An 18,823-nucleotide genomic window follows, 5' to 3' on the forward strand; every position below is an offset into this window, starting at 1 on the left:
CTCAGGTCACGATCTCATGGTTTCAAGTGAGTTTGAGCCCCACATCAGGCTCCGTGCTGACAGTGCCGATCCTACTTGGGATTCTCTCTCTCTGCCCCTCCCCTGCTCATGCTGTTTCTGTTTCTCTCAAAACTAAATAAAATTTTTAAAAAAAGATCTGTACATGCAATTTCAGTATTAATCAAAAAAATTCAATTGGAGCTGGTGATTGGCTGGAATAAGGAAAAGGTCCTGATGCCTGTTCATGTACTTGACTTCTCTTTCATCAACACCCTCCCCTGTCCCTGAGCCACAGGGTGTAGGGAAAGAAGTTTAAAAACTATCCATCTATTTAATATTCCTTCCAATGTTTTATGAATTATATGTAAAAACTTTAAAACAGGTTTGGCTATTTTTCTTCAGGTTTCCCTGGAACTGATTTTGTGTTCAGTTATTTCCCTTCGTTCTTCATAGAGTTGTTTGTTTGTTTCTAATCTCATTTTTCTCCTTACACTATTTAATAGTCTGGTGTTTCAAGCATATTATATGCTTAGTAGTGTGTTCCTTTATGGAAGGTTCAGAGGATCAGAATGACCTCCTGAAACTTGTGATTTTGCTGAAGAGGCAAAGCCTATATTTTTGAAATATTTAAACAAGGTAGGACAAAAGAAGCCATGTAGACAAACAGTGTACCATGAGGTTATTTGCAGAGATTGGCATGAATATTTCATCAAGTATCAAGAATATCACACTTTTACAGTTGGAATGCCAAGATCCAGAGTGTAAAGATATTTTTCAAGTAAGCCTTAGTGATCATCTGTCTCCTTTGAGATTTATTTTATCTGGTTTACCTATTATTTTTGCAGGTAGCAACATAAAAGGGAATGGATGGCAGTAAATGCCAAAAAAATGTTTAATGTGTATGAGGCCTAAGCTTATTAGTATTTGAATATTCAGTCTTTTCTTTCAACATCTTTTTTTTTTTTTTGGCTACTTCTTGGACTCTAGGAGAGTCCTAGCCTATCTCTTAGAAGATTTTTTTGAAACGTAGAGTTCTAGTGATAGCAAAGTAATGAATTCATAAAAGATTGTATGTGTTTAGGAGGGCAGTGGATTTTCCAGAAAGACATTTTTGTCGTTATTGTTGTAAAGTAGCAGTTGAAGGAGACAGCTTTTAAAAGTAGATGCTGTTGTTGCTGTGAATAAATGAGAATGTTTACAGATGAGGACGGAGTATTTTTAAAAATATTTTTCTATGGATTAAAAATGCATTTACACAGCTCATCTCTTTTGCCATTCACACCAAAGGCAGAGTGAAGATGTGTAACTATTTAACTGTAACATTAATCCCAAGATTGCTACCCAGATAAATGTGGAGACATGCAAAGATTCTGGCTATGGGTCTTGTAATATTGGACACCAGTATACACTTGAACATATTTTAGGGAATATCAGTTACCATGCACTGCATACCTAGTAGCTGTACCATTCTAACTAAAAGGTCCAGATATAACAATACCAAACTATAACTTACCCTTTGTTCAAAGTTCACTTTAAAAGTACATGAAAATTAAAACAAAAAAAGTACATGAAAATTTACAAATGTAGTTCCGGAAGTCAATAGCCCCACTCCTTCCAAACCCCATTTATTCAGCTTATGTTCATTAAGTACCTTCAATAAATAAGGCACTCTGGTTTTTTTGTTTGTTTGTTTTTTAGTTTAATTTTGTGTCTATGTGTGTGTTTACAGCAGGGAATTATATGGGCTGAGGAAAAGAGTGGAAACGGGGATTATAGTCTAAAAGACTCGGTATTCTAGTGACTCAGAGACAAACAAGCTGTTTCACTGAGATGCTTCCATCTGTGAAACAAGAGGTTTCACATTATTGTCTGAACTTCCTTCCAACTGTAACATTCTGTGAGTTTATAGTTATTTTTTAAAACTATATCAAAAAAGTTACATTTATTCTGGTATCCTGTAACTTGGACAGTCTAACAGGATATTTTGAGAATAAGGATGTGCTAATAATCACAATAGAAGATGAAAAAAGTTATATTAACCTTGGTTTCCTGTAACTTAGACAGCCTAACAAGATATTTTGAAAATAAAGACATGCTAATAATTATGACAGAAGGACAGGTGTAAACTGGCATACACACATATGTTCCACCTGTAACATATGTTGGTAAAATGACAAATAATGGGGGAAATCAGTAACATAAAACATATACATACACAAAAAGACCTTTATCATCTATGCATGTCAATAATTTTGCTTTTTTGAGTTTTATTTGTGATTCACATATCACTGAGACTTTTTGTCTAGAGCTTAACCAAGCACTAATATATAACTGAGAGTGAATCCTAAGAGAGTGCCATTCCTAGGGAAGACCCATCAACTACTTAGTGGCAGGCCAATTACATCAGATCTCTTTCAACTTGGAGAGGAGGGCAATTTGTCCTAAGTAGGTAAAACAAAGTTTGGATGTGTGTGTGTCTTTACTGTTCACAGTGCCACTGCCATTACCCACATCTGACAGCTTTCAGAATGCCTGGACCAATGATATGATGTCCCACATAACATTGTTTCTACCAAAGGATACTTGCTATAACAAAGGAGGTGCAACAGTGAGCTTGAAATTACTGCATGCCCTACCACCCCAAAGCCACAAATCTAATACAGTAGTGGAACATTATTAACCATGAGAGGCTCAGCTAAGGCCCCGTTTTAGGGGAACAAAACCTTAGGATTGGAGTACTGGTCTCCAGGATGAAGTTTGTATGCTAAACCAGCAGCTGATAGAGGATGTCTACCATAGGTAGAATACTCAGCTCTCGGAAAAAGGGGGAGCCCTTATTACAATCAATCACGATGCCCACTAGTGGAGTTGTGCTTCTTTTCCCTACCACCTTAGACTTTGCCAATTAGAATCCTAGTTCTTGAGGCATGGGTAGGGGCAGTTCTGTCAGTAAGCCATAGAGTCCCACTTATCTGAAACCTATGTGTGGTTCACATGTGGTCTGATTATCATGCATTTCTTACTACTACAATGGACCAGCAAAGATGGCAAGGGATACTTATCATTGTGAGGAAATAGGGCTGCTGCTTCATAATCTGAGTGAAGAGAAATATGCCTGGCACTTAGATGTGCTCCGTGCCCAGAGGTGCATGGGAGATTACAGTAACTAAGATTCCTTAAAAGCAAAGAAACTAAGGGCCTAATCACTTGGGATTAATGTCTGGATCACCTCACAAGGCAGCACCCCAGACCAGCTGAAGTGCCAAAGGAATGTGAGGAAAATCTAGAATGAGCGGTAGAGATTGGTGATGAATGTCAACTAAGGCCCCAAGGATTGCTGGAATATTTCATATTATAGCTTGGCTCATTACTCCATTTTGGGGAATTGCATCTGGTCATCACTTGAAAGGATTATACTTGAACTTCCCTCTTAGGGAAGTTATGAGGGATGATGTTTTATATGCCACAAGGATGTCAGGGAGTGATGGAAGTGCAAGTTCTACAAGGGGTGGCCTCTCCTGGGCCCAGTTGATGTACTTTTCTATAATGGGCCAACGTTAACTTGTCCTCAAGTTTTGACTGTTTGCCCAATGGAGGGCTCCAGATGCTGCCACCATTGTCACCTTATTTCCTAACACCACCAGCTATATCAGCCTCCCTCAGGGTGAAGACCAGGTGTTAGCATGCCCCCAATGGCATCTATATCCAGAATGGTTCAGGTACCTATGACTAGATCCAGGACAGTTCTATCTCCACTGGGATATTGCTTCCCCAGTGGCCACCCAAAAGAGACAAGCAGAAGTGCAGAGGAGTTAATGTCTCATAGGATGAATCTTTACCAATGAAATACTATAGAAGGTGGTAAGGAACTGGCATATAAATGTTGCTTTTTCCATTTAACAAAGTTTTCCAAGGTGCGTTGGTTCCGTATGACTTATCTAGAGCTGTTTCACATGACCAAGTAACCAGCCATGTTTTCTTGTGAAGTTCTGCCCAACTCAGTAACCTCCCACCTTATGTCTACTTTCTGTTTCTCCTACAGCACTTCTCTTCTCACCTCCCTTTTGCTGACCTAGGATTGCTTGATCTGTCTCTGCTTCCTAGAGAACCTGGGTTGAGATACAAATCAAGGTCCTTCAACTCCCAAGTTTTGTTCATTGAGTAACAAATTAAAATGTAGTGTAAACAGTCCTCACCTTCCCAACTGAAAAGTTACCTGATTTGAGTACCCCTAAGTACCTTCTCTCTTTGTCTATTTTAGTGTATTAATGTAATGAATTTCTTTCATTTTTCTTAAACTTACAACTATCCTCTTACTATGTCCCATTTTGTTTTCTAACTTTTTATTACTCTGCTCTGGTTTATTATACCTTTATTTTATAGTTCCTCTGTATTTGAGGGTTTTCGTCAATGCAGAGAAGCTTTATTTGGTTGTTTTTCCCTTTTAGAACATGTAGCTGTTCAGTGCCAGAAATGAGCAGTGAATGTCAGGTTTCATCTATAGATTTCTGTATATCATTTTTGACATATTGGAGGAGTGTAATAAATTGTAAACAACACATTATGGACTCCTTTTAGCTTATCTCAAGTCCCCAAGAACGCTAAACTTTTCTGACCATGCTTTGCCAGGTTTCTCTTAGGGAAGGAGACGTACCCCACCCCAGTATCCTACAATGCCTTCAGCAGCTTCATTACCACCCTTCCTTCCCTCCCTCATTCCCTCTCTTTCCATTATTCTTTCTGACAAGGATTCAGGGACAACATGAATTATAAACCCATAGTGCATCTATGAGTATTAAATAGGAATACTTAGCTAGCATTTTCATTTTAACTGTATATTGAAAATAATGTAAGTTGATATGTCACAGTTGCTGTCTATCTCATATCTGACCTAATTGCCCAGATCTTTTGACTTAGATATCTCAGGCTTTTGGAATTATTTTTTTGTGTTGGTTGTTGTTGTTTTGTCCTGAATTTGAATTTGTCCAGCCATTTGAGTGCACACAGAGAACTTGACTCTCCAGTTTTTCAGTCTCCCCTTCAACTTCGGTCATGAACTTTCTTAACTCTTATTGTCTATTAATTGACCACTTCTTCTCGCATAAATGTTGTGTGATGAAAGTTAATCTATGGAGGGGCGCCTGGGTGGCTCAGTCGGTTAAGCATCCGACTTCAGCTCAGGTCACGATCTCGCGGTCCGGGAGTTCGAGCCCCGCGTCGGGCTCTGGGCTGATGGCTCAGAGCCTGGAGCCTGCTTCCGATTCTGTGTCTCCCTCTCTCTCTGCCCCTCCCCCGTTCATGCTCTGTCTCTCTCTGTCTCAAAAATAAATAAACGTTAAAAAAAAAATTAAAGAAAGTTAATCTATGGAAAAGTTAAAAATGAGATTAATGTTCGCCAAAATTGTGGAGACATCAGATCAAAGATGCAGCACTACTATACTGCATCCCCATTGAAACAAAACAAAGGCAGCTACGAGCATTTAAAAGCAAGTCACATTTTTGCACACCATCCATTATTCTTACATTTAACAGGATGTTAGAGATTCTACATCTTCTGAATTTATTAGCTTGGTATTTAGCATGTTTCACAGCCAAAATAGCAAAGAAGGTTCATTATTGCTGGTTAAATTAGCCTCATGAAAATGTTGTTGGTAAAAGGTTACAGAAATGAGTAAGAGATCTAACCAAGCAGCATGTTAGACTATTTATCATTATAATTTAAAAAGGCATTCTGATGATTTGAATTAACTTGGCTAAAGGCTAGAGAATTAGATAAAAGGTAATAATTAAAACCTAAATGGCAGGATTAGCTCTTCCTTTTGATAAAGAAAAGACAAAACATGCATACCGCATTTACTTAAATTGTCCTCTTGAGAGAAACTGAGGCCAATAAATCACAACTGATTATACCATTTATAGACTTTTAAAATATTTTACAGCTATATTATAAATAAACTGGGTTACTGGAATATCTTGTGTTTCCTTCAGGCCTAGTCAGATAGCCCTTCCCACATTATTTTTTTCCACGTTATTTTATTTTGGATGGCTGAAGTCTAGGATTTAGCTGTTTTTCTATTGAGGTTTTAGTGTTTGGTTTTTAACTGAATTGTCATATATATATATTATATATATAATATATATTAATATATTAATGTATAATATTTTAATATATATTATATATATAATTTATAATATATGTATTAATATAATATAATATATTATATTATATTATATATATAATATATTTATATATATTATATTTATATATTATATAAATATATAGAGGATAGTTAAGTTTTTGCCATCTTTGTGAAGTTTTACCAGTGGAAACATTTATTTAACTTGTATTTTTTTTTTTACCTCTTTGCCATATAAAACTTTAATGTTTGGGTGACCTAAATTACTCATATATTCCTTTGTGTTAAAATTATTTATTTTATTTTAATTCCAATGTAGTTAACATACAGTGTTATTTAATTTTAGGTGTACAATATAATGGTTCAACAATTCCATATATTTCTCAGTGCTCATCAAGATAAGTGTACTCTTAATCCCCTTTGCCTATTTCATCCATCTCCACACCCACCTCCTCTCTGATAACCATCTGTTTGTTCTCCATAGTTAAGAGTCTGTTTATTGGTTTGTCTCTTTTTTTTTTCCATTTATGTGTTTGTTTTGTTTCTTAAATTACACATATGAGTGAAATCATATGATATTTGTCTTTCTCTGACTAGCTTATTTCACTTACCATTTTACTCTCTAGATCTATCCATGTTGTTGGAAATGGCAAGATTCCATTCTTTTTTATGATTAATATTCTATTGTATACATACATATACTACTTCTTTATCCATTCATCGATTGATGGAAACTTGGGTTGCTTCTATAATTTGGCTATTGTAAATAATGCTACTATAACATAGGGTGCAAAATCCTTTTGAATTAGTATTTTTTTTTTTTTTTTATTCTTTGGGTAAATACCCAGTAGTGCAACTACTGGATCATAAGGTAGTTCTGTTTTTTACTTTTTAGGGACGTCTATACTATTTTCCACAGTGGTTTTACCAGTTTTCATTTCCCCCCAAAATGCAAGAGGGTTCCTTTTTTTCCTACATCCTCATCAATGCTTGTTGTTTCTTGAGTTTTTTATTTTAGCCATTCTGACAGGTGTGAGGTTATAGCTCAGTGTGATTTTGACTTGCATTTCCCTGATGATGAGTGATATTGAGCAGTTTTTATGTGTTTGTTGCCCATCTGTATGTCTTCTTTGGAGAAATGTCTATCCATGTCTTCTGCCCATTTTTTAATTGGATTATTTGATTTTTTGGTGTTGAGCTGTATAAACTCTTTATATATTTAGGATACTAACCCTTTATTGGATATGTCATTTGCAAATATCTTTTCCTATTCAATAGATTGCCTTTTAGTTTTGTTGGTTTTTTTCCTTGGCTATGTAGAAGTGTTTTTTGTTTTTGTTTTTGTTTTTTTTGATGTAGTCCCAATAGTTTATTTTTGCTTTTGTTTCTCTTGCCTCAGGAGACATATCTGGAAAGATATTGTTAGGGCTGATGTAAGAAAATATTTTTTTTTCTAATAAGTGCATAAAACTTTCCTGAAATGGATGGTAAATCAGTTTCTTTTTAATTTGGCAACCTTTATAGTGTTCCTTGCCTGTGGACATAAGATCAAAATTATTATTTTCCCCTCTTTTCCATTCTTAACAGAAACCAGGAGCTAAAGGAACTTGGTGAGCTTTCTCCGCACTGGGACAATCTACGGAAAAATGTCCTTACTCACTGTGATCAAATGGTGAATATGTACCAAGATATTCTGACAGAACTTAGCAAGGAAACAGGTATGAAAGCAAAAACTTTTTACGTATTCAAACTAAATTCCATTTCATATATGTTAGGTGAAAACAATAATAAACATAGTTGTTATGGATATGGAAGAGCCAAAATTTAAAAAAAAAAACAACTTTTATTTCTAACTCTACCCTCTTGGCATGATAGACCAGGAAGAAACAAATTGCACTATTTTATCTCATGGTATTCTTATAAGAATAACTGAGAACTTATAAATTGAATTTCAGTAAAGAAAAGCAGCTTATACAAATATGTTTTCCTTTCTGAAATCCTTGTAACATTTTTCTATATCAAGCATACTTTTCAACATACGTGCATACACACACATTTATTATTTACTTAATAATAATGTTCAGGTTTTTTTTTCCACTTAGGGTCCTCTTTCAAATCAAGCAGCAGCAAAGGAGAGAAAACATTAGAATTTGTTCCAGTAAATCTACATTTGCAAAGAATGCATGTCCACAGCCCTCACTTGAAAGGTAATATATAATATTCTTTTTTTTTAATGAGCAAATTATGTTAGTGTGTGCTTTTTTTAAAAAGCTTGACTATTGGCAGAATTTAAAATTTCAGAATTATATAAAGATGAATATGAAGCAATTTAACTTGATAATGACCCTGATTACTAAAAAAGGGGGTATAGCATTTTTGTTGCTGTGTTTCTAAACAATACTTTAAAAATGTGGCACCTGAATTGAGTAACAGGTGAATACACAAAGTAAATGTTAGCTTCCTAAGTAGTACCAGTGATGGCTAATAACTGTGCTACTGTTTTAATAAGAAAAAGGAAAAACAAGACTTGTTCATTTTGTTCCTATCTTGAAAAATCAGAGCCCAAAGATAGACTCATGAGCTGTTTTTCTGATTTAGTGGTGACTATCAACAGAATCACCCGCTTCTCTATGAGCAGGGAATTTATCAGAAAGAAAGTGGTAGAGTATTTTACTATACTCAGTTGTGAGAAACATTTTTCAAGGAAAAGTGTATAGATTTTTATAAACATACTTGAATGAAGTTTACAGCGAACACTGTATTGCTTTCATTGCCATTCTACATGATTCCTTGCTATTTCTTAGTAAAAAAAATATTTTAAAATATTCTTCTCATCTCCCACTTCCTTTAACTTATTGCAATATCAATTTTTGTGCATAAGTAGAGTGACTATATGCCTGAATTCACATACATCGAAGTCTGATATTATGCTTGTTGTCCAGCATCATTGTTAAAGAAGCTCTTCACCTCTCTTCCCTCTTAAAAGTCTCCCTGTTTAATGGCAAGTGCTATAGTCATCCTACCAGTACCCATGTTCCTGGAGCCAAAAGTTACTTTAGATCACCCAATCCTTCAGGATAAGTGTATCAACATGCAAACACACACAGATACATCTAAAGATGTATGCTAACACCCTATTTTGTAGCCATTGTCACAATATAGAGGTACTAGGTTTTGAAAAGTCAAAATCTCTATTCTGCTTTAGAATCATCTGAAGTTTTACAAGCATAAAAATTAACCAGTTTTTCTGTGTTTGTACATATTGATTATATATATGAACCAGCTAATGTGCAAGTTTAAGTGTAGTTATAATCATTATGATGTGTAATGTTAATACCTCTAGTAACCTTTATCTACTATCTAAAATTTTAACTTGGCTCCTTTTCACCAGAAGTTATGTCACTGAAAGAACTGAAATACAAATGAAATGGATTGGCCCAAAGCATTTAGAAACTCTTCCTTGATTGCTGCATATCTACCAGTAGTTTGAACATAACATCCAGTGGTTTTAAAAATCATCAAAACCAAAGTATAAATAAATAATAAAGAAACTAAAATACTTAAAATCTATCTGAAAACCAATGTATTTTTTTCTAATGACCAATATTAAATCACTCTAATGATATAGTAAGGTTTATGTAATTTGAAATGAAACAGAATTTCAGCTCTCCCATTTTTGATGTATGACCTTAAGTCGGTTATTTACTTTCTAAGCAAGTGTACTTTTCCTATTTAAGTGAGTTGGAGTATGTAAAACACCTGGAATGAACAATAATAGCCATTATGAAACAGGTAGCCTTTGCCATCACAGGAACAAAATCGATCTTTCAGTTCTATCAGGTCTGTTAAAAGGAGAAAAGTGGGGGCGCCTGGGTGGCGCAGTCGGTTAAGCGTCCGACTTCAGCCAGGTCACGATCTCGCGGTCCGTGAGTTCGAGCCCCGCGTCAGGCTCTGGGCTGATGGCTCAGAGCCTGGAGCCTGTTTCCGATTCTGTGTCTCCCTCTCTCTCTCTGCCCCTCCCCCGTTCATGCTCTGTCTCTCTCTGTCCCAAAAATAAATAAAAAATAAATAAATAAATAAATAAAAGTTGGAAAAAAAAAAAAAAGGAGAAAAGTGATCAGTGAAGAGCCTATTAAGGGACAATGAAATCTTGAACTAAGAAGTAGCCAGATTTAGAGAAAAGATGACTTAGGCATTTTGGAAAAATTATCATATGTAAGCACTTAATGACTGATAGAAGGAAGAAATGAGAGAAGGACAACTTCAGTACATCTGTGGATAGATAGCTATCTCCTCAAACCAAGTGGCTTGTTGGGGCCCAATTGATACAGATGTATATTTAAATATGCATTCAAATATTTGGCAGTGATCCTAACATATTTCCACCAAAGAAAAAAAATATTATCTAGGTGACCTTTTCTTATACTTACTTCTTGAAAACAAAACAAAAACAGAACCATTTGTGCTGTTCTTTCCAAGATGCTATCTGAAAAATGGACCAGAGTGAGCTAGAAGGAAAACAATGTGTTCAGTTTGGGTTTCTGTAATTTGAGAGGAAGAAACTTGCAACTGAAGTAAATTTCTAAAAGCCAATATAATTTCTCCTAATTATTTTGGTTTGTGATATGTATCAGTTTCCTAGATCTGCTGTAACAGAGTACCACAAACTGAATGGCTTAAATAAACAAAAAAATTATTGTCTTGCAGTCTGGAGGCCAGAAGTCTGAAATCAAAGTTTTGGCTAAGCTAGCTCCCTCTGAAACCTATAGGGGTATTCTTCCTTACCTCCTCCTGGCTTCTGATAGCTTGCTGGCAGTCTTTGATTTTCTTTGGTTTATCAATGCGTCATACGGTGTTCCCTGCACATTTTAACATCGTCTCCACTGTGTCTGGCTCTATCTCCAAACCTCCCACTTAAGGACACCACTCACACTGAATTATGATCTGTCCTAATGACCTGATTTGAACTTGAATACATCTGTAAAGACCATATTTCCAAATAAGGTCATATTCTAGGATATCTTTCTGGGAAGCATAAATCAACCCATAATAACAGGATACATAGAGGAATTTCTTATTTGTGATGATAAATATCAAGTAGTATAGAGAAAAGCAAGATTTTGATGTTATAGAACTAGGGTACGACTCATGAACTAGAAGACTTTTGCTCTAGAGCAGTTTTCAGAAAGACTGGTTCTTCTTTTTGAAGACCTAAAGGAGAAAATGTGGGAAAAGGCTAGATATCCTCATAGCCAAGAATTAATGCAAAGGTACTGAGTTCTACCGCATACTGACTTTTTCTCCAAGGCACCTCATGTAAATTTTACAGGTATTGTATTGTATTGTATTGTATTGTATTGTACATATATAAATAATTTTATATACATCATATATATGGTATACATATAATATATGTAATATTGAATATTAAGCTTATATGTTTTTTAAAATATGTTTTTATAAGTTGAAAATTGATTACTTGAGATTGGAATTTAGGTAAAGTAAGTGCTTTATAGGCTATATCACCAACTATATGTTATAATAGAAATTGAAAACTTGACTGAATTTTTGGGGTCCTACCATTCCCTTTTTGATATTGACTAAGTTAAATAAGCTTTCTGAGCATTGGTTTTCTTATTTGCAAAATAAAATGGTTAAAGTTTAAGATGACAGTCAATCAAATTTTCTACTTGCTTATATAACATGTAGTCAGCATATTAAAATAATTTCAGCTAAATTTAAGATCCATGGTTACTGGTTTGAATGTTTAGCTGCATTATAGACAACATTTTGCAAGGTAATGATGCAAGTAAGATTGACCAAGCCTTGGTATTTTCACTGGTGAGTTATTTGGATGTAGTCTACATTTATTTTCATTCTCACCATTAGTAAATTACCTCAATCCACATTTGATTAATATGCCTGATATATTTGGATAGGCAGCTTTGCAAACAATAGCAGGCAGATTCACCAAACACAAGGCTAATGTCTAGCTCTAGAAACAAGTAACTGAGCAGAACTAATGTTGTCCTGTCTCATACTGACAAATGAAATAACCTCCATTTGACATCAGGTGTCCCCAGGCCCATTAAGTTAACTTTTCACCCTTATTCATTACTTAATACAGCAAATACAATCCCAATAGAGATCTTAGATGGCAGTGACAGTAACAAAGACAAAACCTTGAAATTAAAAACAAAGTTTTCTACCCCGGTGAATATTACTTTAATAGAAAACCAGTTATGAATATTATAAAATATGAATTCTTGTAACACTTTTTTAAAGGTTTATTTTATTTTTGAGGGAGAGAGAGAGAGAGAGAGTGAGCAGAGTGAGGGAGACACAGGATCTGAAGCAGGCTCCATGCTGACAGAAGAGAGCTGGATGTTAGGTTCAAACTCACGAACCATGAGATCATGACCTGAGCCAAAATCAAAAGTCAGATGCTTAACTGAGCCACCCAGGCACCCTGGATTCTTGTGATATTATTCTGTGTTTAAGTTGTTTTATTTTGTGTTATAGATATATAATAGCATATTATAGTACATGGCAAAGAGACAGAGACAGAGACAGAGACAAGGAGACAGGGTAAGAAAGATACAAAGAGAAAAGAAAGAAAAGAAAGGAAAAATCTATAGTATATCATAAAGCTATAGTTGGAATCAGGTGCAACATAAGCCAGAATTTATTGTGTAACTAGGATGAATCAGCTAACCTCTGCTCCTTAGTTTTCAAACATCCACATTGAGGGAAGGAACAAATGAGGAGCTGTTTAGAGCTCCCTGATTTCTGTGTCTCGAGTTTGAGTATATCACATCATCAATGAAGTATAATTACTTTTAGATATGTTTCATGATGTTGCCAAATTGTTTCAACTATTTTGAAATAGTTTTCCCTTAAAATTCCTTGTTCTCTTGTGATTCACGTCAAAGTTATTTTGTGGGCCATGTTGAAGTCAGGAATTGTGCTTAAATTGCTCCTTGAAACGAGATCAGCATGTCTATGTTTTTTTTTTTCTTTTCATTAGAACTATTTTTATAGTTGTAGGAACTTTAAAGAGATTTTTCTGGGAAAAAATAGACTTATTATCTCATATCTATTATTAAATGGCTTTTAAAGGCTATGAGGCAGCCCTATTATTAAATTTCAAGCCAACCTAGTATCTTTAGCTTGATGAGATTCGCAACTTGAATTCCACTTCCCTGTTATGCTGTGTATGATGCCATTTTCACAAAGCCAAGGACAAGTTTTGAGATATGAACTATCAAAAAAAGAAGACACACAGATTCTATTTTTTTTAGAAAGAAAAAAAGACCTCTGATTTTATTGCTCAAATTTTCATAAAATAAATGTCCACCTAGATTTTTATAGTTGCCTCTAAGTATCAAAAATATGAAAGCTTTTATTATATACAGTTAAGGACTATTCATATCATAAAGATAGATAATTTAAACAGCAGGATAAAATGAGGAAATTTTTCCAAGGAGACAAATATGAATGATAAGATTGTTATTTAAGAGTTTTATTTTTATTGACTATTTGTTTACTTGTATATCTGCTCATTCTTAGAGGAATACAATACATTTCAGTTAGTTCTAACTGAATTTTAAAAAGCACAACTGTTACAGCCAAGACTGAACATAGTACTTTAAGTGTATACTGTTCTTCATCAACTACACTAAGATACCAGGAAATGAATTCCATAGTGTACCAAAATCTGTCTACCATTTTTTTCATAATTGCAAGTGGCATTCAAGGGTGAAAGGACCAAAGAGATAAATCTAGCAGTTCCAATACTGTGATATTGGTAAATGATAATTGTCAAACAATATTTGCAAAATACTAAGACTCCCAAGAGTTGAGATTTTGTGATTTCAGTGAGAGTGTGGTATTTAAAAATTATAGTGATTAGTGTAAAGTATGACAGAGATGATTTCAAAGTTAAGGATTATATAGCTGTATACAGCATCTTCTTATTTTAGATTATGTGACAAACCTAACATATCCATAGCTGAAGAGCACAGCTGTATTCTTTTGCTTAAGTTCATGTAAATTCTGAGAATAACATTCAGCAGCTACTTTCTGTTTCTTTCAGAGCCACTCCTTGGTCATTCATGATTGTGGAACCATTCCAGTGTGGGGATGGGGCTTTCCTCACATCATCTATTTTCCAACTCTCCCCAGATGCCAACTGAATGTCCTAAATTTCAACTCAATTCTAACATTATTTACCTGGAGATAGCATCAGATTCCCAGGTTAATGACTGCCTTTCACTTCAGATGCCAATCGAAAGTCCAGCTTGTTACCTGTACTTTTGACTATCTGGCTTGAAATCAAAGGTTCCCTTCTCCTTGCATTCAATTAATTTGATAGAGCTATTCACAGAACTCAGAAAAACATTTTATTTACTAGATCACTGGTTTATTATAAAAGGATATAATGGCCAGATGGAAGAGATGCACAGGGCAAAGCATAGGGAAAGTATCCAGAACTTCCATGCTCTCTGAACACCTCTCTCCCAGCATCTCCACATGTTCACCAACACGGAACCTCTCCAAACCTAGTCCTTTGGGTTGTGTTTTTGTTTGTTTGTTTGTTTGTTCGTTTGAGACTTCACTACATCGGCATAATTGATTAAGTAATTGGCCATTGAGGATTGAAGTCAATCTCCAGCTCTTCTCTTCTCCCAGGAGGCAGGGTGTGAGAGGAGGGATAGAAAATTCCAACCTCTAATCACTTTGTTTGATTCACTGGCATCCAGTCCCTATCCTTAGGTGAGGTCTGATAGTCACTTCATTAAACATGAGAAAAGCTCTCAACGCTGAGGAAATTCCAAGGGTTTTTAGGACCGCTGTACCAGAAGAGGGAACAAAGACCAAATCTTTATTTCCTGTTATTGTTAAGGAACAAAAATTCAACCGAGTGATTTAAAAGATCAAATTGACTTTATTGAATGATTCATGAATCAGACAGCATCCCACCTAGTAAATAGAAAGGAGCTCTGTAGAGCTACAAGAAAGGAAAGATTTTTTTAAAGGTATTGAGGAAATGGGGAAAAAGAAAATGATTGGCAAAGGAATCCATTGTTTTAGGCAAGATCATCCTAAGGGAAATGGAAGGGACCTGTTAGTAAATCTCCTAGTGCTGACCAAGAAATTCTATGTTGACTAGTTAAAGATTACATTCCTGGGGGGCTGAAACTGCAGTTAGATTAGGTATTAAGCCTTGGTTTGCTGATGTGGGTCTCTTGACTGACTATTGTGAGCCTGTGGCTGTCTTTTTTATGTTATAAATCACAATATCAGAGTTATCAATGTTTAAATTTTAACACTTCAACTTTTTGAAGACCTCAAATATACAAAGGTTAGGTTAACCTAAATTCTTTGACCCTCTACAAAATAGGCACATAAAGATCCCAGCTTTTTGAGGAATGGTTTTAATCAAGGTAGGTAGAATCAAACGGCAAGAAAGTGAGAGAGCAAGAGAGACCTAGTTGCTCTTTCCGCATCCAGACATAAACTCCACTTATTGTCCCTGTGGAGAAAGCCTCTTGATATTAATGGATTATTAAGGTTGGCTTGCAAGGTGGGGAAATGGGAGAGATGTCTTCTAAAATATAGATAAAGTGTTCAGTTCTGCTAGCTGTGCTGAAACATAGCAACACTACTTTTTACTTGACTATTTGAAATATTTTCTATGAAGTTCAAGAATAAAGAATATTTGGGGAGTCTCCTGTGTTTTACCTCCTGGTACCTTCACCCTGGAGAACATATACCTATGTTAGGAAATTGGCTCCCTTTCTGTTCTTATTTTTTTTTCAAATCCTGATTGTTGTGATACTAATTATTATGTAACCTTTCCCTAGAATTTCATATTCCCAATATGCTTTCTTATTAATTTATTTTTAATATCTTGTTTAAAATAACAAATGGTAAATAAAATTATAAAAAATGATAATTTAATGAAAAGAATGGGAAATAAAGGATCTGATTTAAGGAAACACTGGATATTATAAGGCTATATTAAAAACAAATTACAAACATTGTACTTCCCTTAGTAAATTCACTCCTAGCAGAAGTATGAATGAACAATTCTAAAACTATTTTATTTATATACTAGGGTTAATCAATATGTAGGTATGAAGATAGTGAGCAAAAGAAGTTAGAAATAAAGAAGGAAGGAAGGCCAGAAGGAATCTTGTGATTCTGAACTGAAATCAGAGTAATAATATGGACTCATGGGTTTGTTGTTGTTAGTATAGATAGATATAGATGTGTGTATGTAAACAAGTTAGTATACATACATATATTTCCTACCTCTAGCCCCTGAAAGGATTGGAAGCAATAATAATGAGCATAACTACCCCCAGTATTTGATTTCTAAACACCATTGTCCAGTAAAAGGGACTAGGATTCTTGGAAAGCTGGTTGATTCTAGAGCTGAGGCAGGGAAAATATAAGATTAGAGTCTAGAGTATCCTGTGGCTCTAGAAAGTAAGGAAGTGCTCAAAAAATGAACAACAACGATGACAACAAGTGGTGTGTGTGAAAGGAACCTATATAAATAGCACAAGAGCTAACTGAAGGAGCTCCCAATGGACAAAGCTGGAACAACTTGAACATAAAGATAGTGTTAGTTCATAAACCAAGGAACAAAGTACCCATGAGCCCATATTGATGTTAATAAAAAACTGAATATATAAAAGAATAAAGGAGAAGGGTCAACTATTCTTTCCAGAAGAATTCCAATTAATGAATGTGGAAGGAATGAGGGAAATGGAAAATGACCATTCAAACACAGCAGTAATAATTGCCTTAGATAAGATTTATCAATAGATGCTAAAATGAGTGGGAACAAGTTGAACAGAAACAAGATACTGCATTGTCTTAAAATATGTCTCTTTAAACATTTAGTAACTTTACAGTGAAGAATCAACTGTAAGTAGTGGCTGTCATCACAAGGTTAACAGCACGTGATACATAACAACTTAACATACTCCCTGTTATAATGCACTGAGAAGGGCATGTTGTCTCCATAGTGTCCTACTCAATAGTGCAAATCTTCAATCTAATTATGAGAAAACATAAGACAAATCCAAACAGAGGGACACTTTACAAAGTAACTTACCAGTATTCTTCAAAAGTGCTACAGTCAAAAATGAAAGACTGAGGAACTATCATAGATTGGAGGAGATGACAACAGCTAAATAAAATGTGGAATATTGGACTAGTTCCTGAAAGAGGAAAGGGTGTTAGTGGAAAAACCAATCCTAACATACTATCTACTTATTTTGATGTAACGGTACAAGATTAATTTTTTAGTTTTGATAATTAATCTATGAGTCTGTAAGATTTTAACATAGGGAACATGCGTGAAGGGTATACAGAACTCTCTAATTTTGCAACAACTCTGGAAATCCAAAATTATCTCAAACATAAACATTTTCAAAAGTATTTAAACAACAATAAATATGTTTTTGTATTTTAATATATATTTATATATATTTAAATATATTTAATGATATTAATTATAATTAATTATATAATATAATTAATTATAAACATTATATATAATTATATATAATTATATATATTAATTATATATTAATTAATTAATTATATAATATAATTAATTACATTAATATATTTAATATATTATTTAAATATATATATATATTTCAGGTATATAATATGATATTTTGTTATACATATACATAGTCAATGATTACTACAGTCAAGCTAATTAACATATTCATCTCCTAACAGAAGTTTTTTGTTTATTTGTTTGTTTTTGTTTGTTTTTTTATGGGGAGACTGTGTGTCTGTGGTGAGACATTTTTAAAGTATTTTTAAATTTCTTCCTGTTTTAGACAGAATATTAAAATTTAATTCAAGTTTTATAGAAACATTGACAGCAACTTAGTCATAAACTTTTTTCTTTCACTGTAGCAAGAATATCTAACATAAGACCTAACCTCTTAACAAAATGTTAAGTGTACAATACCTAATAGCTTATTGTTTGGTATATATTTGGCTTCCTTGACTGAAACTTTATACCATTTGATTAGTAACTTTCCTTTTCCCTCTTCTCCCAGCCACTGGCAACCAGTATTCTACTTCTGGTTTCTATTAATTTGATTCTCACTTAATTTTAGATACTTCATACAAGTAGAATCATGCATTATTTGTCTTTTTGTGGTTTATTTCACTTAACATAGTAACCTCAAGGTTTATCCATGTCACATATTGCAGAAGTTCTTTCTTTTTTAAAGCTGAATAGTATCCTATTGTACATGGAATTCACCCACTTTTCTTTATCCATTTTCAGTATCCATTCACCCACTGATGGATATTTCGGTTCCTTCCATATCTTGCCTATCATGAATAGTGCTTAAACGAACATAGAGGTGCTAATATCTCTTTAAGATCCTGATTTCATGTCTTTTGTGTAAATACCCAAAACTGGGATTGCTGAACCATTATTCTATTTTTAACTTTATAAGGAACGTCTATACTATTTCCCATAGCATCTGCACCATATTTTGAATCCTGTAACATTGTGCAAGGATTCAAATTTGTTCACATCATGGCAAACACTCACTGTCTTGTCTTTCTTTCTTTCTTTCTTTCTTTCTTTCTTTCTTTCTTTCTTTCTTTTTCTTCTTCTTCTTCTTCTTCTTCTTCTT

The 18,823-nt window shown here is 34.3% G+C and overlaps 1 protein-coding gene across 12 annotated transcripts in view; it reads left to right on the forward strand.

Annotated features, from left to right (window-relative positions):
- INPP4B (inositol polyphosphate-4-phosphatase type II B) overlaps positions 1-18,823 on the forward strand; it is a 775,173-nt gene that overhangs the window by 591,027 nt on the left and 165,323 nt on the right. For all 12 annotated transcript variants that reach the window (XM_058721302.1, XM_058721291.1, XM_058721289.1 and 9 more), the window contains 2 exons: positions 7,725-7,855; positions 8,240-8,344. In XM_058721302.1, coding sequence (XP_058577285.1) covers positions 7,725-7,855; positions 8,240-8,344 — 236 coding nt within the window. The remainder of the gene's footprint in view (positions 1-7,724; positions 7,856-8,239; positions 8,345-18,823) is intronic.

This window comes from Neofelis nebulosa, chromosome 3 (genome assembly GCF_028018385.1).
Source record: "Neofelis nebulosa isolate mNeoNeb1 chromosome 3, mNeoNeb1.pri, whole genome shotgun sequence".
Classification (NCBI taxonomy): domain Eukaryota; kingdom Metazoa; phylum Chordata; class Mammalia; order Carnivora; family Felidae; genus Neofelis; species Neofelis nebulosa.